This window comes from Dysidea avara, chromosome 10 (assembly GCF_963678975.1).
Source record: "Dysidea avara chromosome 10, odDysAvar1.4, whole genome shotgun sequence".
In the NCBI taxonomy this organism is placed as follows: domain Eukaryota; kingdom Metazoa; phylum Porifera; class Demospongiae; order Dictyoceratida; family Dysideidae; genus Dysidea; species Dysidea avara.
The window spans coordinates 5,467,319-5,492,237 of NC_089281.1; the positions used below are offsets into that span (position 1 = coordinate 5,467,319).

The 24,919-nt window shown below is 37.3% G+C and overlaps 1 protein-coding gene across 4 annotated transcripts in view; it reads right to left on the reverse strand.

The window, feature by feature from the left end:
- Nucleotides 1–9,940: 9,940 nt before the first annotated feature.
- Nucleotides 9,941–24,919, reverse strand: part of LOC136236324 (uncharacterized) — a 95,012-nt gene continuing 80,033 nt past the window's right edge. For 2 of the 4 annotated variants that reach the window (XM_066026470.1, XM_066026472.1), the window contains 11 exons: nucleotides 23,437–23,691; nucleotides 22,636–22,698; nucleotides 22,306–22,575; nucleotides 20,647–20,778; nucleotides 20,544–20,597; nucleotides 20,208–20,489; nucleotides 19,756–20,067; nucleotides 17,436–17,738; nucleotides 12,941–12,994; nucleotides 12,351–12,407; nucleotides 9,941–11,989 (listed from right to left, as the gene is read on the reverse strand). In XM_066026470.1, the coding sequence (XP_065882542.1) occupies nucleotides 10,128–11,989; nucleotides 12,351–12,407; nucleotides 12,941–12,994; nucleotides 17,436–17,738; nucleotides 19,756–20,067; nucleotides 20,208–20,489; nucleotides 20,544–20,597; nucleotides 20,647–20,778; nucleotides 22,306–22,575; nucleotides 22,636–22,698; nucleotides 23,437–23,691 (3,644 nt within the window). In that variant the 3' untranslated portion in view covers nucleotides 9,941–10,127. Of the gene's footprint in view, nucleotides 11,990–12,350; nucleotides 12,408–12,438; nucleotides 12,751–12,940; nucleotides 12,995–17,435; nucleotides 17,739–19,755; nucleotides 20,068–20,207; nucleotides 20,490–20,543; nucleotides 20,598–20,646; nucleotides 20,779–22,305; nucleotides 22,576–22,635; nucleotides 22,699–23,436; nucleotides 23,692–24,919 lie in introns of those variants that run through there. The other 2 variants (XM_066026471.1, XM_066026473.1) reach the window with 2 other exon arrangements.

Sequence of the window (24,919 nt, forward strand, 5' to 3'; positions counted from 1 at the left end):
AGAGGAAAGAGAAATGAGACGATTGAAGATGGAGCAGCAACATGAGGAGAGAATGATGACTATGTTTGGCACTTTGATTGCTATCAAGAGGCACGAATCCTGCAGCTCCTTACGTGGGGTACCAATGTAATACGTTTCCTTATGAACCGTTTACAGAGTATCCACCTTTTGATCATTCTATTAGTCATTGTTCATCCCCTTCAAGTCATGATAGTACTGACAGTGTACATTCAAAATGAACAATATAACAGTGGTTAGCAAGGATTGTAATTTTTACTAAGGGCATGAAAAGGTTGTAATGTATGTGTAAAGGTTTTTACCGATGTGAGTATAGGTAGTCTTTCAGTGTTTCCCTGACATTGTTAGCAGCTCAAGTGCATCGTCTTGAAACATCTGCTGGAGGTGCCCTGTCCTCTTGACTGGATTCATCAGAGTTAATCCACTCTGGGTTACATTCATCACCATTTAGCTCACATATATTGTGAATAACAACACACGTTGCTATAACATCAGTAGTGTATTGTATATCAAGGTAGTCCATCCTTTTTAGTAGACACCTCCACCATTCCTTAAGTCTACCGAAGGCATTTTCTACCACCATTCTTGCTCTGCTTTGGCGATAGTTGTAGTGCTGTTGTTGCCTTGTCAAGTTGCCAGTGTCTGGGTAAGGCTTCATCAACCATGGTAGTAGAGGATAAGCAGGATCTCCCAGAATCCGCAATGGAATGTCAATATTTAGTCCAGTCAGGAAAGCACATTCCTGTTACATTTACTGTAAAATGATGAATTTGCAAGTACACGAGCATCATGTACTTTACCTGGCCACCCTATATTTACATCAATGAACAGACCCTGTGAGTCCACCACAGCTTGTAACAGAACTGAGTAAATCCTTTTCGATTATAGTAATCAGATGGACACTCAATAGGCTTCAAGATGGGTATGTGAGATCCACCAATGGCTCCAACTACTTGGGGGAATCCCCACAAATTCTCAAAGTCATCAATGATATCCTTTAAGCGTTCTTCTGGAGGTATCCTCACATACTTCGGTAGCAAATATTGGGTTACAACTCTACATGTTTTGTGAATTATTTCACATACTGTAGAGATTCCTATGCCAAACAATGCGGCAATTGTTCGATATTCCACATTGGTTGCCAACCTCCAAATTGTTACTGCTAACTGCTCATCAACTGGTATGGGTAAACAAAATCTAGTTGCAGTTTTTTCCAAGTAAGGATGAAGTTCTGTGCATAACTTTACGAAGGTTCTCCTGGTCATTCTTAAGTTTGCTACCCACCATTCTTCTCCAAATAAGCCTGCTTTAACACTATTCCAGTAAGCCTGTGATCTTGGTTTTACCCACACACTACGTTTTCCCCTAGTGAACAAACTTAGCCAACAAATCCTACACCCGGCAAAACATTAACTCAGTAAACAAAATTTTCATTAAACAATGCAAGTAAACACATTGTACATAACAAATACAACCACATGTACAAAACGTCTAGTTTATCTAGCTATAATCATACAGTTTCATGGATACACAATTTGAGGATCGATGAACTTGCCTTCGCATCCATCTTCTTCGTTCCACCTCCCCGTTCCACTGTGCCAATCTTTTCAACAGTAGCTCACGCCTCCTTTGCCAAACGTACACATGTCTTTTACGAAGGGCTACATATTTCCAAAGCAGGAACAATGCTAAACAAACTGCCGCGTAATCCATCACCATTTAACACTTATCACGTGTTAATGATGCTGTTATTATGTGATAATGATGCAATGGTTATCACGTGATCTACTGAATGTCATCATCCAATGCGGTTTAGCTTTGCAAGTGTGAAACACCTTTAAACCGCATCAATTCGGTTACAAATGTAACTAGAGCTAATCCGCATTTAATTCTCATCAAGTGTGAAAACACCTTAGGAAGTGGGTATGCGTCCCTCCGAGTTACTACATTAAGCTTCCTGTAGTCGACACAAAAACGAGTGGACCCATCTTTCTTTGCTACTAGGACGATAGATGATGCCCATGGGCTCTTCGAAGGTGATATAATACCTTTTGTCAACATTTCATTTAAAAGAGTGTGCACCGTTTCACGACGTGGGAGGGATACCCGTCTTGCATGTTGCCTAATTGGTTTTGCATCCCCAGTATCAATGTGATGCTGCATCATAGTCGTATGGACTAAATCCTCTGGACTGGTGGCTATGGCCTCAGCATAGTAAGAGAAAATAGCCAATAATTGTTCTTTTTGTGTAGGTGTGATATCATCAGGAAGCGACAGTGGTATTTCCATCGTTGAACAGTCCAACTTTGAGGAAATCTCACCATGTCTATTTGTGTTACAGATGGCTGAGTCATTAATCATTTCTGCTTTGGCTATTTTGCTATGTTTGTATAAAGTGACAGGGGATACATCTGTGTTTACTATTCGTATCACCATAGATTGCTCACGAGGTCTTGTAAGTGCTCGTGCAACCATGACCTCGGTAGTAGCTGATGGAGCTCCTTCTATAAGCCATGTACCATCTTCTTTAGTATCTATCTGGGCTATAACCTCCATCTCACCACATGGTGGGACAACACAGTTCTCTAGTAGTGTGACGCAGCTGGAAGAAGTATCTGAACCACAAGAGTTTGCAACCAGTATGACACCCTAGTCAGCAATAAACATTTTTCCCTTTGCCAAATCCAGCACACATTTGTTGTTCTCTAAAAAGTCCAATCCCAAAATAGCATCAGTTGTTAAGCCTTCTGCAACAATGAATTTGTGATTGAACTGTTTGATATTGTTATTGGTGCTATAAGTGACCCTTGCACCTTGAGTGGAATGCCATCAACCTCTACCAGCCTATGATTAGTGACCAGATTCAAATCCCCTGCTTTCAGCTGAATCCTATCCCAAACCTCTTTGTTAAGCAGTGAGACTCCAGCTCCAGTGTCAATAAGAAATGATACAGGGGTCCCATGTACCTCACAAGATAAAATATAACTCGATACATTATTTATAGACATAAAATGGGTTTGTGTGTCCAATTGAGTGTATCTGTCTGGATCTTCTTGATCATTTACTTCTTGCTGATCAAATCTGTTTGATTGTTGGTTTACCACTTACAGTCTGCAATGCACACCCTCTTGCATAGTGCCCAATTCCTCCACAACAATAGCAAGTTATTTCTCTGGATTCCTTCTTATATCTTCGTAGTATGTAGTCACGGTCAGGTAAAGAAATTGGTTTAGAAGCTTGCTCTAGCTCTTGTACACGCTCTGCAAGTTTCTCTAGTACTGCCAATAGGTCACTGTGGGTTGGGTAAACAGCTGTGGTGCTTGACATCTCATGACCTACGTTGTGCCGGCAATCTTCCATAAGCGGTATGCCAGATCTAGAGTCGAGGCCAGAGCTTATCGAAAAGAGGTAGGATTCTAGTTCTAATGTAGCATTAACTGCTTCACGTACCATCTTTGGACGCCTCTGCTTAACCTCGAAGGAGACCCTAGGGTCTTTTACTTCATTGAGATACTTATTCAAAGCTATCTGATCATGAGACTCATCTCGTAATTCTGGAAATGCCTTATGCGCTAACACAATCAAATCGTCCCCAATGTCAGACCAACCAGGGGCGGATCCAGGAGCCAGCAAGGGGAGGGGCACAAACAGGCTAAGTTGTAGGTGGTTGGGGAGATCCAGATTCTCTTGCTAGTTGTTGCATTTTTGAAGCAGCAAATAATCACCTCTTAGTAGAGTCTCCCTGATGATTGTTGCCATTTTGGCCCTTGAAGATGGTTGTGAAGTCTTAAAAGCTGTTATAAAAGGCTCCAAACATCTTAAACAACAACACGATAATTAATTTTAGAGGCGCTTAGTACGTACGAAGGTGCTGGGCAGAGTGCTAGGTAGCAATTTAACAACTAGTTTGACATTGGTTTGCTTCGGTTTCAGGTGAAATTGTAGTAAAATGTACATATTTTCACGAGTTGTATAGCTAAATTGATCTTGGCCTGACATAACGTTTCAAGTATTTTAATCACAAGTATGGCTGGCCGGCTCTTCCGAGAGGGGTGAGGGGGGGGGGCATTTGCCCCAAATGCCCCATCCTGGATCCACCATTGCCAACTGTCTCCTGCCTTCTTCTGATACCTTTCCAACTCTAGCTTGTACAACTCAGATTTGCAGGGTGGCTCGAATCGCTCCCGTATAGCTTCTTTAACAGTAATGTAGGCTGCACGGGTCTCGTGAGCAAAACAATCATACGCCACGTGAGCTCTTCCCCTTAAACTGACGCGAACCCACAATAACTTTTCTTCTTCCGTCCAACCGTTAATTTCAGATACACATTCAAAATGGCTCACCCATGTGTCGAAGCTGTTGTTACCATTGTAGTAATCTGGGAGCATAATGGGCCGATCTGTTCTGCCACGACGATCGGTTCGGCGTTCCCTTTCAGCCTCAGCCTGTTAGGTCATCATCACCGCGATCGCTGGAAGTCAAGGGACAACAACAACGGGACGTACTAAATTCAATCTTCACCTTGCTGGGTACCGTTAAAGAGAATCCACAACCACAGTACCACAGTTTTTGCGTTTAGAATGGTTAACGATCCGTCACGGTAGCTATCTCCTCCAGTAGACCTGACACCAGTGGACCAGATGTCTATCCTGCCAACTACGCCAGTCTGATAAACCTTGTTAGGGCTCAGCACAGGAGAAATACAACAACTCCAATGCTCTCAAACTACCAAGTGACACATGAGGCATGGTGTGTGTGATTTACAACATGAGGTGTTGATCAAGAATGTCTTATTACAGGAATAACTACAGTACTGTTACCTAATATAAAAGTTACAAATAACACAAATATAATAATATCCATGGTCTGTTACAAGGGGGTGTCACTCCAATAGGCACTGTACTATGATCTGCGACCGCGGTCAAAGCTAAAGGTCAATGAACAATGCCGATTTTTCACAAAGAAGCACGGTCAAAGCTTTGCTAGTTAGAAGTGCACAAAAATATAGCGAAAATAAACGGAACCAGATCTATGGTCAAGACAAATTTTCGACGAAAGTCAACGGTCAAAATCGAATTGATCTTGACCGACTTTGACCGCGGTCGCAGATCGTAGTACAGTGTCTATTGGAGTGACACCCCCTTGTGTTACACTTGTATCCGGAGCCTCCGAAATACAATTTCGGGCATGGCGTAAGTCGTCATATATCGGCCGGGGTTTACGCCAACCAACGTGACTCTTGTTTAGAACAACCCAAACACAAATTTTATACCCACTGATAGACTATTTAATATTCTAGGTATATACAACGTACCAGGTTCCCAGGCAGTGGCATTCATCAGCAACAACCGGCTAAAGGTAAGGGTGTAAGAGATCAATTTTCGGTCGTCGACGTCTTTTATCGTCCACTCGATAACTTGCGTGCATCATTATTATCGTCTGCTTTAACGTATTTTGTCTGGCATTCTCAAACAAATTAAAACTAAATCTTGCCAATAGTACACAATGATCTACTAGTACTAATTGTAATTACACCAAAATTTCAAGAAATTCTTATGCGCAATTTTCGAAATACGCTCAAATCAATTTCTAATAAAACAAACACCACATTACTTTATGCTTTAAATACATTTCAAAATACATTTTAAAGGACCATTGTTTCATCAAGGATGTTACAAAGGTCAGCATAGTAATCCTGGAGAAACTGATAGCATTTATAGCTAATTTTGTTTCCTTTTTTCCAGCCGTGAATGAGACCATTGGCAACATCGTAAAAGAGCTGTTTATCAAAATCCAATAACTTCCACTGTGATTAGTCTCTTATCCACAACTCTTGAGCAATGTAACATAATAATATTAAACACTTGACAGCATCTTACTAGCCTCCAAACTTCTGAAAACACTGTACGTTGGTTGATGGGAGCCTGTAAGTTAGTGTATCTTAGTTATATATACATTCTTCCAGCTACAAACTGCTTCAATTGTCAATTCTCCTGTTGCTCCAATAAGAATTTCTTTTGGTTAACCTTGCCTTGTGAGCCATTTTGTTTTAGGTAGCTCCATTTACAACAATTATACATGTCTCTCTTGTCCATAAAAATAATTCATAATGCCTGTCATTATGCAGCCATCAGTTTAAACTATCTCAAACAGTCTGGACCGGCGGTATGAATTGTAAAGTCTAATCCAATTGAGATAGTGGTGAGGACTTTCTTGTAAGGCAAACGTGCACGATTGTAAGTTGGCAGTAGTCCGCTGGGAAGGATGATTCTTCCGGTACAACAAATTACGTGTCTCTTCTAAATAACTGTAGCGTGTTTCTTGTTAGTTCTAAAATCGTATGTAAAGGTTCTGTGTGCTCTGGAAAGTGTGAAAGACAATACGGATAAAGTTCAATACGCTACACATAGTAGTTAGGGTGCTAAGACTTTTTTTTGTGCACTTTTGCATAAAAGCATGAAACTTCTTACATAGTTTGTGTGTATCATAAGGATAATTTTTTGATAGGGAGCCACCTCAGATTTGACCTTTGGTGACCTTTACACCCAATTTAATACTGGTCAGTTTTTCATCTGTCTCACCTATAAATGGTTCAAAATTCACAAACTTGGTGTCAAATAAATGCTCTTGCTCTGAAGAGTACACTAACATTTAAAGATAGTCCATGGCCTTTAATATTCCAAAGTTATAGCCATTTATAAGAGCAAAAAGTAGCCCTATTGTCTCCCGCCCATGCACATCATGCAATATGGCACTTATACATAGTGCAGGTTGTATTTCCATAATTATGCTGAGTTAGATATGTGATATCATTTACAATTGTAAGGTGGAACCTGTCTTATAGTGGCCACCTGTGTTAAGAGACCACATCTCTATAAAAGTTAATGAACTTCAAGACATAGAATGTACATTGTACAGTAAAACACACAACATACTTGTCTACATAAGATAGAACACTTGGCTAAAATGGTGCTAATGCCTATGGAATATAAAATAGTCAATAGCTACACTTAACCATGCAGTATTATTTTAGTTGTCAGCCTGTAACAATGCCCCATTCTATGTGTATCCTTAATTGCTATATACACAGTATGTCAAGCATTACGTTGGTGTGTTGTGATTGGTAGTACAAAGAACTAGCATTAAGCAGTGCTTACTAACCTGGTGATCAATATGTACAGATATTATAACACTGTTTGGCTAGTGGTATTTATACTGCTATTGTAAATAAACTGCCAATTCCGCAACCCTATTGACATTACACAGTAAACTATACAAAAAATACAAATAAGAATTAAGAGAACTACTAAGTTACTACATTCCAGACAATGATTTTAAAGTATAGCTACAACATAATAAGTCACACTACTTTAATTTTGGACAACTGTTTTGATTTTAAAACCTGTACCATGACCAGTACCTTTAGCTACCTGGTATGCATGAGCAATAAATCTAGCTAGTTTAGTTGCCTGTGTAGAATTTTCCTATTATATACTGGGTTATAACTTAGTTATCACCCATTATGTTGCTCAAAAATCTGTGTGTGCAATATCAAACAGACAAAGCCTTATTTCATTAGTACAGCAAACGGTGTCAGATTGCAGAGATATTCTGGATTAGATACAGGAGTTGAATTAGAGAGGTTTCACAGTAATAGCATTGATAATAAGAACGATGATTATATAGCATGATCAAGAGTTAATAATAGAGAGGGTTAACTCTTGGTATGATATGCACTAATATACTGAGTTGCTTATTGTATAGGATGGTTTCAAATATTCTTCAGTGATAGATTCTAAATATTAGTGATGCTATATATTTGAGTTCATATAAAATCTAAATGGTCTACTTTGAGATAATAAGTCACTCTCTAGAGTTCCTATAGATACATATACATACACATGAAATTGACAAGAAGAAAACATCCTGACCGCCTGGCAAACCTCTGTAAGTGTTCGAGTGTTAATCAGATGGCTGCAGGTTCCAGGCTGCCTATAGGTCATGCCTAGGCTTGAGCCTATTATGCTCAAAATATTACCTATTATTCTTTCCAGAATTTCCCAAAATTTTCACCTATTATTCTTTTTTTATTCTTGTGTCTAGCCTATTATTCTAAACTAATTCTCATTAAATTTTAGTTTCTGTAGCTAGTTATGATCTGACTGCTCTATTAGAGTATTTGAGCGTTCTATTAGAGTATTCTCATGAAATTGGTGACCTATTATTCTCATAATTATGCTGGCATAATAGGCGCAAGCCTATATAGTCATGCCAGTCATGGATTTTTTGATTTTTTCTTGTCACCTTTTCAAACACACTTTATATAACAACTTTCAACAGGCTGTATGACCAGGTGGTCTACAGACCTTAAGCACTTGTGCTGTAAAGCCTTAATTAATAAAAAGTGTTGAAAAAATAAACCTTCTTTCTGCACATATTATTTCAAAATTGTGTGTGGGTGGGAGACAGTAGTGGCATATTTTACCACAGTAACTTTAGAACAGAATAAGCTAAAGACTTTCTGTAAAAACCAACGTATTCTTTAGGGCAAAAGCTTCAATTTGACACCAAGGTTGTGGATTTTGGATCATACAAACTTGAAATAATAGAGACAAAACTGACAGTTTTTGAACAGTAAATTGCCTGTAAAGGTCACCAAAGTTTAAATCTGAGGTGGCTCCCTATCAAAAAATAATCTTTGTCATACACGCAAACATTTTGCCAAGTTTCATGCTTTTATCCAAAAGTGCACAAAAAGGCCTTTTTAAAAGACTTACAACCCTGACTACAGTCTTTTGTGTGTCAAGAATAACAAACTAGCATACACAAACTAAGTTATACCCAAACCTCTTGTCAGTCACCTTGACTCACCAACAGTCCAGCGTTGTCACAGTTGATTGAAGGTGATAGAACAATGAAAGAAGCTGAAGCACGAGGTTGCATATAAATTAGTATTGCAAAGTTTCGTGTTTGAATCCGGATTCTATGAGACGATAATTGATTACACTGCTTGAAGGTTCTTAGTTTACTAATTTGTTAAGATGCCTTACTGTAGTTATACTGATAGTAAAGTGTCAGTAAACTTAAGTATATGGAACATAATTATTTTACTAAGTTTTAAACTCTCAGTAAAACATCAGTAATGCGGGTTTACTGAAAAACTACTAAAATAACAAACAATTAACTGTTCCATATACTGGGGATATACCACTGTAGTAAACTAAGATACTTCAAGCAGTGTTACGAGTTGGCAGATATATGATGACTTTTAACAGTTGGAAAATCTGCAGATTGCACAATTCAGTTTAAAAGATCGAGATACTGATTTGATTTATATTTTAATAGTCTCTAATAGAGCAATCAGAAACTCTAATAGAACAGTCACTGAAAGTCACGTTGAAATTAAAAAGCAACTAGCTAAAGAATTCAAGACTATTTGAAACTTAAACATCAACGAATATTGTGTGATAGCACTAAACTGGGATTATTAGCCATTTATGATGCCATAATTTTGGGAATAATGGGCAATTCTAAAAAGCATAATAGGTGATTTTTTGAGCACTGCTCAAAAGCATAATGCTCAATTTTTGGAGTATAATAGCCTCATGCCTAGTCCTACAGCCTGTTTAAAGTTGTAACAGAAAGTATATGTGACCGGATTAGCGATGTGTGTAGAAGACCCCTTTTCGCAAATCCAGTCACATTATATGTTTGAAAAGGTGGAGAAAGGAGAAAAAATCCATGACTGGACCCAAACCCACAGCCATCCGATTATATGTGTTATTTATCTAATAGAACAGTCAAATGTGAGATAATGAACCTATTATATCATAAAGTAGATCCTTTGCACAACCAGGACCAATAATTTCTTCTTCCCTGGGTGTAGGTTCCTACTTACATGGCATGAGCACGCCATTATTGATTGAATGAAAACTGAATCTGTAAGATGATTACCAAGTAAAGGATACACAAACAGTAATCTGTCTATAATATAGTTACAGTAGATACGTATTATGGTATTGCATGGCATACAAAAACTCAGCAAATGTCTAATAAAAGTGATAGAAGATACACATGAAAAACATAGCTAGTAGCTAAATAATTAAAAGTTAGCTAGATAAAGGTGTTAATTTTTGATATACATGCTTGGTTGATATATCTAGAGTCTTAATTTTACATGTGCTCTCCACAGCTTTAAGTTCCTCACTAAGTTGAGTTTCAACGTATTCTTTAAGTTTGCGCCACTTGGTTGAATCAACTGTTAAAGACCTGACAATCTCTTGTCGTAACTTGATGTATATTTTCAGTTGTGGCAAGATCAAGCAACTATTTTCGTGATACTGAGACAAGAGTAGTTGAAGCTGTTCTTTGGCATCATTTATCCAATGCAATACCATATTGTGACAAAAATCAGCCACATTTTTGAATAATGCAACACATTTAGCAGCTGTCTTAGTGACTGGATTATCTGTACACAACTTTTCAAAGAGGGTGATAAGGCCGTCATGATCATTTTCAAACAGTAGCTTTTCAAATTCTCGGTGAAAATCTCTCAGTTTGTTTGGAGCATCTTGCAAGATCTTTTTACATTCATCTGTAATTAGCTGCACCTGTGTGTCAGGGACTAAGTCTGGTCTGTTTCTAACACGTAAATTCAAGCAGGTAAGTTGATAGATAATCAAGTGAGGATCATAAAATGCACCCCTTATAAGGTATGCAACATTTTCTGCTAGGTGTTGATGGTCAATCTGTACACAAGTGTCTCTCAAGAAGTCATCAAGGTGTTGTGAACTGCCAACACCCTTTGGCAGACACAGTTGCAATTGACGTCGAATCAAAGGAAGCATAAGGGACTTCATAGGCCAGACTTGCAAAGCTCTCAGTGAATCAGTGTTATCAATGAGGTACTTTTCCATTACTGGATGAACTTGTACACATGCTAACTTAATATTCATTGGAGCCATGTACATTTCACATGACAAAAACAGGCTACACTCCTCTAGTTTGGCATATAAATTTTTGTAGTCTCTTTTACCAATTTCCCACATTTCTTCTACTATAGACTGAGGTATGGGATTTCCAGTACCTGCATAAAATACCACGGACAACAGCCTGCTCTTCTCAGTTTCATCAAGCATTTGCACTGTACAGTCAATACATGCCTTTTCAGCGCGTTTTTGTTTATTTGTCATGTCACTGTGACCAATAGCAGCCAAACCACAGTTGTGCAATTTTCGCACAACAATCTCGAGTGCATCATTGAAAGACAAATTTTGAAATGTTGAATGATGCAATAGTTGTCCTCGTACTAAATACAAAAGTAAGGGACACAGTTGTAAGTCAACAACCAGTTTCTCCAAACAGTCAGCACTTTGTTTAGGTATTGGCACAGAAATATCTGAAATTCCATTTGTAAGCATCATTACTGCTTCTGATGTTTCCATTGGAGGCATCTCAATGTAGTGGGAACTGGATATTTCATCAGCTATGCTCTGGTCTTGCATCGTAGCTATCACTCTGCAATTACTGAAAGCTGTCGTGTACCATTCCAGGTCGATAGAATCCCAAACATCTTCGATGATAACTAACAAGTGAGAGAAATAGTTTGCTGTAATATGACGCAATTCTGAAATGATAACATCCAGATGGCCATTATCTTCTTTTGTTTTAATCTCCTTCTTTGTCAACAGGTAATACAGCTGGCTCAGTGTAGTGCTAGGGTCAGGATGTGTTGCTAGATGCACAAACAAAAAGCCATCCTTGAAAAAGTTTTTAATTTCAGTTTGGTGACACAGTGCTGTCACGAGTGTACTCTTCCCAGAACCTGCACCTCCAATGATGCTGGCACAGATAGTTATGGTGCTGGAGTCAAATTCAGGGACGAGAACTGCATCAAAAAGACGCTTTATCAGACCTTGTCTGGCTATATGACATGAAGGGAATAGAGGAGGAGGAGGTAGATATCCATAACCTGACAAAAGATTGGAATGAGAAAAAGAATGATTTAGTGTACAGTAAATAATGTACAACAAAATATGTGGCACGAAAACAAGAAAGCCACGTAACATGAGTCTGCTATAAATATAATAATGTGTACTAAGAATTATTTTTTGGCCCAGTTTTATGTATATGCTCACCGTTTTTAACGACTGTAGACATAACAGCATAGAGGAATATTTATTGAGCAAAACCAAATTGCAAATTTTTTAAGTCATAGGATGCATGCATATTTGACAAACTCCCATGTGGGGGAACGATCAAGTCTAGACAGCATAGACTCATGTTAGTAGGTAGTACTGTCTTGTAATTGTTAACTGTTTTTATATATTTACCTTTGTCATATCTTTGATATGAATATTTCATGTTTTTCTCGAGTTCTTTCAATGAACCTATGATAAAATATGATAAGAACCTCATTGTACACATATATTACTTAATGAAAAACAGCAGATGATGTGCATAGAAATATATAGCAGGTTAATCATAACATGCTAACTAGCTGAAAAGGATACTTAAAGCCTATGAATACAGGAAGTCAAAACATCATGTCAAAATTCTAGAAAAAAATTTTCATGCCCGGTGGTGACTTGAACCCCCAGCAACATGTAGCCTAGGCATGCACTTAGGGAGGCACACAACAGCTAGGATCTAAATTTCCTTGCACTCTACCTAAACAATCTTGACTTCTTGCCAGCAGGGGTTGATCATTATTCCTATTCCACTATAGCAACCCTGTGAGAAGCCAAATCATCAGGTCATAATACTAATGCTATAGCAACTATGTGCATTTGATAAAATTAATTGTATAGGTAGATAAATGCCAACAGAACACTGTAAATGAAAGCAATATTATGCACACATGTAATTGTTCAGAACTCTTGTCAAAAATTTTTGTGTCTAGATTATACAAAACAGTTATTACCTAAAGGCTTTTTTGAAGCAATTTCAGAAGTGCCAAAGGCTTGATTGTAGTCAGCTACAATGAGGAAGGTAATATAACATATAAATAACACTAATATGGTTGCAATAATACCAAGAGTATATAATGGGGAAGGGAGAGTGTCAAACTGTGCTATAGGCTGTGAAAAAATTAGCCTGTAAAGTAACCTGCATACCGCCATTTTCTCTCGTAAACCTTGATTGACCAGATTTATCAGGTTATTAATTTGGCGGGTGGCAGTGGAGATGTCACGTATGAAGTTGATATGCTAAGCACTGTTATTCTTCTTTTGCTCTCCAGGTTAGCTGACTGTATCTTTCTCTTTGTGCTGGGTTCCTCTGCACCATGTGTCATACTTTCTCAGCGAATGAACTGTTCTTTCAATCAGTAGTGTCGTGTCAACCGTGTTTATAATTATTCACTAATCAACACAAATCACCAAGTCATTTGAGCAATGCCATAGAACTTTAAGGGCTCATTTTCAAAGGATATAGCACAGTTCGGCAATTTCCCTCCCCTGTTACAATAATATTATCATACTCTTGATAACACCAATATTATAAAACAGTATGGTAGTAGTAGGGTTCTCCCCTAAAATGAATAGCACCCACCAAAATGCTCTATTACAAACCATCATACAAATATCACACATCACAAGTGTCTACCATCTGTGCTTTGCCTTCCCTTTCATCTTCGATTACATGGTCATCTTCTTCCTCATGTGATGAAACCATACTGAGTTGTTAATGTTTCACAATGACCACAATGACACTTAGACGAGTGCATTTAGACACCATAAAACTATTTGAAGTGCTAAAGTTATACTCATGATATAAGAAAGTAGATACACACACTTATAAAATGATCACAAGGTCCAACCACAACCCTAAACGATCAGAGCATGTGTCCCTTAATTATCTAGCTGCAATCAATTTTGCTATAGAAGACAACATATGGCAAACCATTCCCCTTAACCTATTGTGCAGTGCACTCAAGACAAGCATGGAGATCGAGATAATCACAGTAAATATTGTATCAGAGGTAAAATGTAGTATTGGTGCAGCAAGAGGAAATCTTCCATTATTTACTAGTGTTGCACCGATATCCAAATTAGCCGATTATTCCGATAACCGATATTAAGCAACAGAATTAGCCGATACCAATAACCGATCCGATATACACTAATAACACTAACACTCATCCTCATCATTATTAAATGGCTCATATTAGTGACATAACCATTGATATACAGCTCATTCTAGGCTAAAATGTAAAGTTAGATGCATACCACAAGTAAAAGTTACTCATGGTAAACAGGTTTTAAGTACATTTTACTACTGCTATACAGTTGAGACAGGTGGCTGGCACTACATAGAAACCTAAAAACCTCAGTTTATTGTTGGGCATGGCCTAAACCCTGACAGTTTATTATGGGCATGGCTTGTAGTCACCGCTAAACCATTAACACATAACTTAATTAAAATGCCAAATAACTTATGTCTAGCCTCCCCCACATCATTATACTACACAGCGCAGTGGAAATTAACATCGGCCTTGATTTAATCAAAACCGATTAATCGGCTAGTAGCCAATATCGGCCGATACCGATTATTGAACCGATTATCGGTGCAACACTATTATTTACTCTTGTTATTACTAATCAACATTGCCACTGGTATATGTAGTGCATGAAAATGTACAACATGGACCTAATGTTCACTACAGGAATGTTACAAACAATAACTATTACACACCTGTCAGGTATGTAACTGATTTTTAATCACATATGCCTGATGACCGGAGACATGAGGGTGTTCTATGAACTGTTTTATGGCATTAAGCATGCATGGATCAAAAGAATATGAAGGAGAAAGAAGGCTAAGGTTAAAACTCACTCACCACCATAACTGTTATATGGCGGAGTCAATTATAAACACCTGTAGCACCACTTTGTAAGCACTCTCTGTAACTTCTGTCATATGGTTCAGTAACCCCATGTGCTTATCCTGTAGTGGTCATGCCCTTAAGTGAATGGGAACAGAAATGACCAGCCCCTCACTCACTATTGTGGGTAATCACAAACATTTTGCTGGTTGATAATAAGTAAGCATTTTAGGCAATTCTTCGAAGTGATAATTACACTATTAACAAAGAGATACAAAAAGAAAGAGAATGTATATATAGGTGTGTTGCTATTTTGTACATCTGGAATCAGTGGCCTTGTGCATATACATAGACGCCAGAACCGGGCGGGCCAGGGCCCCCACACTATTTTCAAAAGCATGTTTTGGCCCCCCCACTTTTTGGGGCAAGTACTAGTAGCCAATCAGCCAAAGTTATACATACACACAGAAATACATACCTCCATACGAGAAGCCATACAACCACCATGCAAAAGCACTCTGGGGTGTGGCATCACCAGTCCACCGCAACTGTCAAGCCATTCATTGTATGATTAAACAACACAAAAGCGCCTGTAATTTTATTTCTGTTATGCTTGCACGTGATATCTGTTGTTCAAATATTTCCTGGATCCCATGCAGTGAGAAGTTTAAACAGTAGAAAGAGCGTCATATCCGTGGCATTATATGATGCGGGCAAGTTTAACTCGAATGAGGGTGGTAACAGATCTAAGTCTAAGAGGGCAGTCACACTGTAGTACACGAGTGTATGGGAGTTGCTGACTACCGACGATTAAACCAGAAAGTATTTAGACTTTGTGGTGAAGTTGATTTATCAAGAGAAACAAACAAGGATGTTGAAACTCAAAGTGGCCAACTGTGAACGCAGTGTGGTATTCACGTGATCTTCACTCAGTTTGGGAACACCTGCTAGAGCAGACATCCCAGCTTGTAGTTCCTTAAAGGTAAAGATGTTTCACTTTGCGGATAACCACTATTAATGCTGTAATCCTTGCAGTGTGAAGTACGTAAAGCTCGCATAAAGAAAAGACCTTCACATGACAATGATTTCTCACGTGATATATACATGCATCAAGCACATGCAGTAGGTGTAGAGGAGCATAGCAGCAGGATAGGGAGTGAAGAGATATAGCTATGTAGTATAAGTGTAGGGCTATTAGCTAGTGATAATGCACCCCACAACACCTTTATATAAATGCACGTATGAATTGGGTACAGAGGAGCTGGACCCTGTGTGTCTGCATGGGTATTAATCAGTTTATGGTTGACTGGTTATGGCTATCTTTGGCCCCCCCACTCTGAAAATCGTTCCTATGCCTTTGTGCATACACACACATGTACACTTACTCATCACCTCAAAACCAGATTTGGAGATAATCACTTCAACTGTTAACATGTCAGTGATGTTTACTAAGTTATTATACAGTACTAGACTGTTAAATTGTGAGATTTACGAGTTTTCACTCAGGCCAAGTTTTGCATTATAAAAGTTATATAATGATTTTGTGGTTACTGTAATCAAATTCCTTTTATAGCAATTAATTGATATATAGTTTTGTAAAATTATATTGCATGGTTTGTAAATTGTAAGTTAACAGTTTAGAAGCAGTAGAATTGAGTCTCTACAAATTTGACAGTGAGAGTGTTTACTGTCTTGGTGGTTAGTAGCACATCGGTCATTAGTTTCGCATGATTAAGTGCATTGTGTATCAATGCTAATTCAGCCCAGCGGTTGTACTGCTTTCCATTCAGCAAGTAGGGACCCACCTATTATGCTCAAAATTTTACCTGTTATGCTATGCTGCACTGCTCAAAATTTTTACCTATTATGCTCAAATTATGCTCAAGCTTTAAGCCTCATTTCCAATGTTTTGCTAACAAATTTGCAGTTATGAGCACATAACAAGTGGCTGAAGCAAATCATTGCTCTTCAAAATGCATTTTACAGAAAAGATCGATATACTCTAATAGAACAGTTAGCTACCTGATTGTTCTATTAGAGTTATTGACCTTTTTCTGTGATATGTATTTTGACCATCATGTAGCATGGCTCAAATATTCTTATTATGCTAGCATTATGCTCAATGCTTTCAGGCGCCTATTATGTTCACAATTATGCCAGCATATCGGCGGGTCCCTATCAGCAAGCCATTCAGGGTGAAAGTATTTAGGATATTCATTGCTGAGTACTATAGAGTTCATTACATAGCTTTACAGTACATATGTAGTTTGTATTGAGTTTCTGTCATGGTACAGTGTATGGTTTTTTTGAGCGACTTATGTATGTAGTAGCTAGTCTGTGTGGCCTAAGGTGGTGCTTACAACCATTTGTATAACTGATTTGTAACCGTGGTGGCAGCATATGGTCTGTCTATACACCATACTACAATTTTATGAATTTTACAACTAAAATAATATCATTCATTTGTTGTGTGGTTCATTTGTTGTGTGGATTAAATAGCATGTATGTCGTAAAGTTTAAATAAATATTTAATAAATAAACAAATAAATGTCTAGTTACAAAACAAGCATTCTAATGATGATGTATAGCTAACCTTGAAAATATGCTGCTAATTCAGCATAATCTGGTACACTTTGAAATGAGCGAATTAATCCATATAACACTTTAGCCCCATTAATTGCCATATTAGTCCGAATACTCTCCAACATATAATTCATCTGAACATGGTTGGGAAGTTCAGAATGAGCTGAGATCGGGTTGGTTCCTTGAGAAAACAGTTTGTGCTCATCAAATTTCTCAGCAACTCTCTTAGGATGGATACAGTTTTGCATGACTGCGGCATACTTCTTAAAAATGTTCGTGGAAGCTTCCTCAGTGTCCTTCTCAGGTGGTGGAACTGTAGTAGACAACAGTGATGTTAGAAAATTTGTAATCTACTACTGTATATTGTTTGGATTTTTACAAGCATACAGAGAGGTACTCTTTTTACTTACCCATCCTTCCTACCCAAAAGCATACTATAAAAATGCTGATGACATAATACTTTATATGAATCATCAGTGATAATTTTGCTCACTACATCTGCACATCTTTACCCCCTTATTTGTCACAACATAGACACGGACAGAACTTTGTGTACACTATTTGTCTACATAGTTAACTCCCAAAGCAACCATTCAGATACGACTTAGCTTCCACGTACATGTACCAACTTTAACATTCAATGTAACTGAACTAGGGATCTGCAATACATATTGATATGGCAATATATCGATACAGCAAATGAGTATCATGATATGATGCTGTACTTAGAAAATATTGATATATCAAACTTTCTAGTAGAACAGTCAGTGATTGCTTTATTACTGTAACAGTGATATAGATACTCAAATAGAAAGCCTCTCTATTTACATGTGTTATTAAATGCAATGTTACGCACGTGTATAAGTGTTGTTTTTATGGCTAAAATATTCTTATCCGGGTCTTCTGAAAACAGTAGTTGTTACACTTTAAGTATAAAGAACTGAACTAGTAAACAATCTGCTGTATATGCTAGCATCATCAAAATGCGGACAAGCCATTGTGGGAGTATGCATTAAAATATTTGTGGTAGCTAATTGTCTGGGTGGTGTAATAGAAGCAGATATCCAGGTAGAGATATGCTTTTTAACAGAAACTTTGTTTTCCATACTAATAATATCAGAACACACTAGCTACATGTATTCGTCGCATCAGTATAATACTGTAGTTTATCAGCATTCACTGAACAAAGAAATTTGTATACAAAGTGAATGTAGAATCAGTGCTGGCTCTTTAAGGTACAGATAAATTGGAAGTTGTTAGCTAATATTCCAGTTATAACTAGCCATGACCACTTTATTATAGTATCGTGATACAGTATTGTATCAAACAGTTTACTGATGGTGATACGTGATACACAAAATGCACTGTATCGCAGAACACTAAACTGAATACTATGGCTAAATTAGTTCTAAATTAGTTTTTATATGGTGCTACTAAAAACCAACATTTTAAAGGTGAATTTACCCCCTCCCCACTATATTCTGTACTACACTTGCAAAATTGCTGAATAATGGATGATCTATAAGTTGTATCAAGTCTGCAAAACATCTCTTTAAAACTTAGTTACATATTTGATCTTTCAAACTTACACACGTCTCTATATAAGCTGTAGTGATACATACATTACGTAGGTATATATTTTAGCAATATTCTTGTTACCATTAAATCTTGGAAAAGAATTTTAGTATATAAGGCAAATAATGAAATATCTACTGTTACATCTATGTGTGTTAGCTATAAAAGTTCAGTATGCCACAGTAAGTTTTAGATATCAAAAATACTCTAAATGCAGCTCCATTTCTAGTTAATATAGTCAAAAATAATATACTGCATACAAAACTATGAATACAATATATGGTGGAGAAAATTTAATATTAAGTGCTATGGCTGAAATGTATGCTGCTGTATATTCTTTACTATGTACTGAACTTTTAAGAACACAACTATACCATATCTTGTTATTCACTATCAGGTGAGGCTCTAGGGAGTTTCACTGGTTTCTGGAAACCAATCAGTATTTTCAATCAAAAAATGACTCATGAGTCTAAAACCAGGTCTCTCCACCGCAAAATAACCTAAAGTCGTTTTCCCAGGCCTTGAAGTGTGTTAAATACTTCCAAAAATTATTATCGTTTTAGCTATCATAACTTTGGCAATTGCTTGATAAGGAATCAAATCTTTCTGGATAGGCCCATAATGGTAAGTTTCACCTGTAAAACGGTGGTTTTATCCATAGTAAGCTAAATTGATTATAAAATAGAATTTAATTACAATGCCTCAGTATGGATAGCTTTTCTACCTTAGAGGCTGGAGTGTATATAAAGACATACCCAAGTATTCTTCAGTGGGAGGTGCAGCTGCTTGAGTGGCAGGCAACTTATTACTAGCACTAGTAGCAACATGAAGTGGTAGCTTATTTCGCATTGGTAGATCAAGATATGGCACATCTGTTTCAGCAGGAGGCTTATCATCAGTGAGGGGTTCCAAGACCAGACCGGCAGGTTCATTTGTTTCATCAGGTGTTGCCAGAGAAGAATCTGGACTATCATCTATTGTATTCAGCATTGATGATAGCCGGTCTATTGATATAGGCACTTCAGCTTCTTCTTCGGGGTCTGAACTAAGCAGAACCACTAATACATCTGAATGGCAAGTAAAGTAATATCATTGAATTTGGAATTTAATGTTGATCAGCATGCATTATTACAGGAAAAGTAGCAGTTAACATTACAATTCTAGCTGATATTAATGGGATATAATAGACCACCTATATATGACATACCATTTCTAAGAGCTTCAACCACTTCTACTGCATCATCACCAGCAACAAGTGTTTCCAGTGTGTCGCATAAATCAACAACATCCTGACTGGTGTTTAACTGGAGGATTAGAAAATTCAGCAACAGCTTATTAGCAGTTGATGCATCAGACGTAGTCTTAATCTCTTGGATGAAATCATCAGGTACACTTGGTAACTGGGTTGATATGGCCTCTACAATAGCAGATAATTTATCCGGAAAACACTCCACAAGTTTGGCATGGTAATTCTTGAGAACTGCAGTGTCTAAAATCAAACAAGTATATACATGCACATCAGTATACTGCAATTACTACTCACATTTGGGATCCAACTGAGAAGCTTTGAATAGTTCCATCACTTCACGTTCATCATCTGTAACAATTCAGTACATGAGAGTAATGATATTACATCTGAGGTATACCTGTTATTGGAGGTGTTGGGTGTTCAACAGTTATTTCTGGAGCAGCAGCAGCTTCGTCATCTGTGCTTGAATGTGGGATGGTTTTTGCAGTAGGAGTTGTAGTAACAGGAGGATGTAACTCTTGTAAAACATCTGTACACAGTATGACAGTAACATACATAAATTGTAAAATAAGTTACATATATTCCACACATGCACATGTAAGTATGTATACAAAATATGAATAAACTAGAGATGTCTGGCAGGATTAGTTCACTACACAATAGTATTGGTAGCATAGCAGTTAACTACTAAGCCACTTTATGTAGAATGCAAGGTTGACACTCGTGATGTCTGCAATCCACATGGCTTGATAGTGTATAATTATAATTAATAGTAGACAGCAGTACTATCTCACATTCACATATTTTAGAAACAGTGCTGTGAGGTATAACCAAGCCCAAAGTGTGATCTACCAATACACTGATATGTATTTTTTAGTGGAACTAGCTTATAACTGCCTGGCGGACTGACTGCTGCCTGTAGAACTCAATAACAGCTAGACGTTGCATCAGCCTGAAAGTTGTCAATTTGTGGTAGTGCATCCATGGCTTCATGCTGACAATTGTCTGTGATTTTTTAAACCACACCTCCAACAGTTGAAGTAAGCAGATTGGTTGCAAGCTAGCTTCATGCATAATTCTCTGTGTGTAGGGCTGTGTAGCGAACAGGACTGATATGTGATAGGGCCACACAGCTTATTATGGGAGGTTGCATTTTTTTGTACAATTATAGTTTCATCCACGTAGTGCCATTGATTTTTGGTTGTTTTTTTTGATGTTATAGAAGTTCACAAATGATGAATTACGTTACAAAAAGTTTGAAAAAACAAATGCAAAGAAAATATAGCAATTTAGCAGGGATCATTACATTGCTGAAACAATGGAGATCATCACCTGAAGTGCAAATATAATGCCTACTTTAACCATGCTACTTTATTTCCAGGGTTAAGTCTATTATGCTCCAAAATCTTCCAATTATTCTTTATAGCAATTCTTTTTATTCACCTATTATCCCTGAAATTTGTATAAGAAAATTAGTTAGGGTTTTATATAAGTGACTGCTACGTTAGAATTATGACTCAAAGTTGACTGCTCTATTAGAGTATCTGACTACTCTATTAGAGTATCTTGACCTTTTCAACCATTTTTATGTTTCAGTGGTGTATCCAAAAGGTGTCTGCATTACACTGTAAACAGAAGTTATAATGTTGCACAAATTATTCCTAGAACTCATCCAATTAATTATTCCAACTAATTCTATCCACTATCTTACAATTGTTTGCATATAATAGACATGTGCCCATGTAGCATTTATTGCTAATTACATGGGAATTAAGTTTCACTCAGTTAAGGTGATGATCACCCTTGTAATGATCGCTACTAGTTTGTAGGCTTTCCCTTACACTTGTACATACATTGCGGACAATACAACTGTTGAGGGGAGAAAGGTCTGTAGGTTTTGCAAACTGCCAAAACACTGAGAAAGGTCACTCTACTGTATAAAGTTCGCGAGCTCAGACACCTCTTAGGTACTTTCTGTTTAAGCAATATTTCCCTAGCATTGTAGTATTATTGTATAACATGTATTATACGTACATTAGCTTATCTAATACCTTACCATTTCTTAGTTTCTCAACCGCTTGAGACAATTTAGCATTTTCAATCTTATCAAGGTAATCACAGAATGTAACAATTTCAACTTTGCTCTTTATTTGCTTGATAAGACAATTCAATATCCTCTGATTAGCAACCAATGGAGTGGGACTGTCTAAAATTAAAACTGTCTGCTCATCTGTGATGTACTCAATAACCGCATTAAGACAGGAAGCATAGTCCTCAGGAAAACTTCGAAGTAAGTTAACATAGTTTGAATTTAAGACAACAAACTCTAATTAGACAAAAGAAACATAGTGGTCGGTTAAACCACAAATACTTGTAAACCGTTTACCTTCATTATTGGTGAGTAACTCCTTCACCAATTCTGAGTCACCATAACTGATTTGTTCACCACCTGCAAATAGAATATGATACTAAACTACAATAATTGACTAATGAAACACTTTATTCTTGTACGCATAATTTATTCATCATAAGGGTACATGTAAGTATACTAAAAAGTTACTCTATCCTATTAAGAAAGAAGACACATGTTTAGATGGAATCACATAAAACCGCATGAAACGCTAGCTGACAAATCTCACACATTTACATTGTATAATTTTCCACTGAACAACTACATCAATGAGTAAATGAAGTATTGGAGTAGTGATGCACTGATAAGAAATCTTGGTGAATAACTGATTTTGCTGATTATCTGATTAACCAATATCAAACTTCACATAATGGCTGATACCGATAACTGATCCAATGTTTATGCTAACCAAAAATTCACATGTGTTTTGCAAAATTGACATTTAAAGCTTTATTTTGTCTTATTGTTATGAAAACAATAACATCAGGGTCAGTATAATCTGCTAATAATTAACGATATTGAATTTGCTGAAATTTGGCCTATAAACCAATTTCCGATCATTTACTGATTAATTGGTGTATTACTACATTGTAAAAACTCTACTCTGTGAGTAACTAAATTTGACCCATCATATTAGTTGTACAGATACGTACATACAAGAACATATGTCTTATTTTTCTGAGCTGTATGAATACACTATATACACAGCATACATTACATATATGCAACATATACACACAGGTGCAAGTGCATAGTTAATTCATTATCATCACTAACCAGAAGGCTGGGTAATGTTGGCTGCAGCAGCAGTAGCTCCTTGCACTACTGATGGTTCACTAGGAATGGCTGACCCCATTGCTGCAGCAGTGGTAGTAGTTGTAGTGGCTGTAGTTGTAGTATCACTGGTTAAATCAATTGGCTGTTCTCCTGCATCGACTGATCCCGTGTGTGACATAACACGATTGAGCTCTTTGTCATCTTCTTTTTGCTTTTCCATCTCCTCCTTGTCTTTCTTTAAGAAGGCTATCAAATCTTAAAGAAACAGCATCAGTAAGCACTTGCTTATGTAGCATGTACAACATTCTCCAACAAATAAAGTAGAGCAGTGTTAATTTTGTTACCAACAAAGTCATTTTGATAATCATATACAATCTTTTTACTGCATCAAAGTAATTTAGAGTGGTACTGCACTGCTCTATTGCTCTTCAGAGATGACCCTTAACATGGGAACATGTGTGCATAGTTATTTATTTATTATTACTTTATGGCAAGTATGCCAAGGGTCTGCAAGCAACTGGTGCTTGCAGCCTAAAAACACAAGTTATACATACATTATAATTACTTTAACTAATTATAACTTAGCTATAGTGTTTGAAAGTTTGATGGTGGCGAGAGATCGTGACATTTGCTGCGCGGACATAGATAATGGTAGGTACAGTGATTGTTATCGTCAAAATGAGTTACAATATGATTCCACATAAATTTCTTTAGTTTAGCCTTGATGGTTGCAATTGATAAATTGGTATTGATTACAGGAAGAGCATTCCACAAACGAGGAAGACGATGGAAATAAGAGTTTCTATTTAAGTTAGTAATATGGAGACGATGTTTGAGTTTATTATGTGTAGAGGATCTGGTGTGACCCTGAGTAAATGTAATGTACCTATTAATGTCAAAGTTTCTTGTGGGTGACTTAAGTGACTTGATCGCAAACAAAACATCCTGAATCTCGAGGATATACATGAATGGTAGAAGATGGAGTTCTAATAACCTGGATTTGTAGCTGATATTATAATTATTCGAGATGTGTTTGGTTGCTCGACGTTGAATACGCTCAAAACATAAGATGTCCTTGATTAGGTACGGTCGCCATAACTGAGAGCAATAGGTAAGATGAGGACGAACTAGAGTAATATTTGTAGCTTGACTGATGGGTAGTGATTGGAACAAAAAGTACGTCATATCAGAGCCAACGATTTATATGCTTTAGATATTATAGAATTGTAGTGATTTGACCACTTCAGGTCACTGGAGACAATCACTCCCAGGTCTTTTTGAGTCTCCTGACAATTGATTTCTGTGCTGGAAATAAGGTATCTGGTATTGGACGTTGATTTGAAGGGAACATGTACACACTTGGTAAAGTTGATAGTTAGATTGGAAAGGAATGTTTGATGAATAATAGAGTCAACATCTTGCTGGAGCTTGATTGCTGGAGCTTGATGCGGTCCTCATCACACGAGATGGTCATAAAACATTT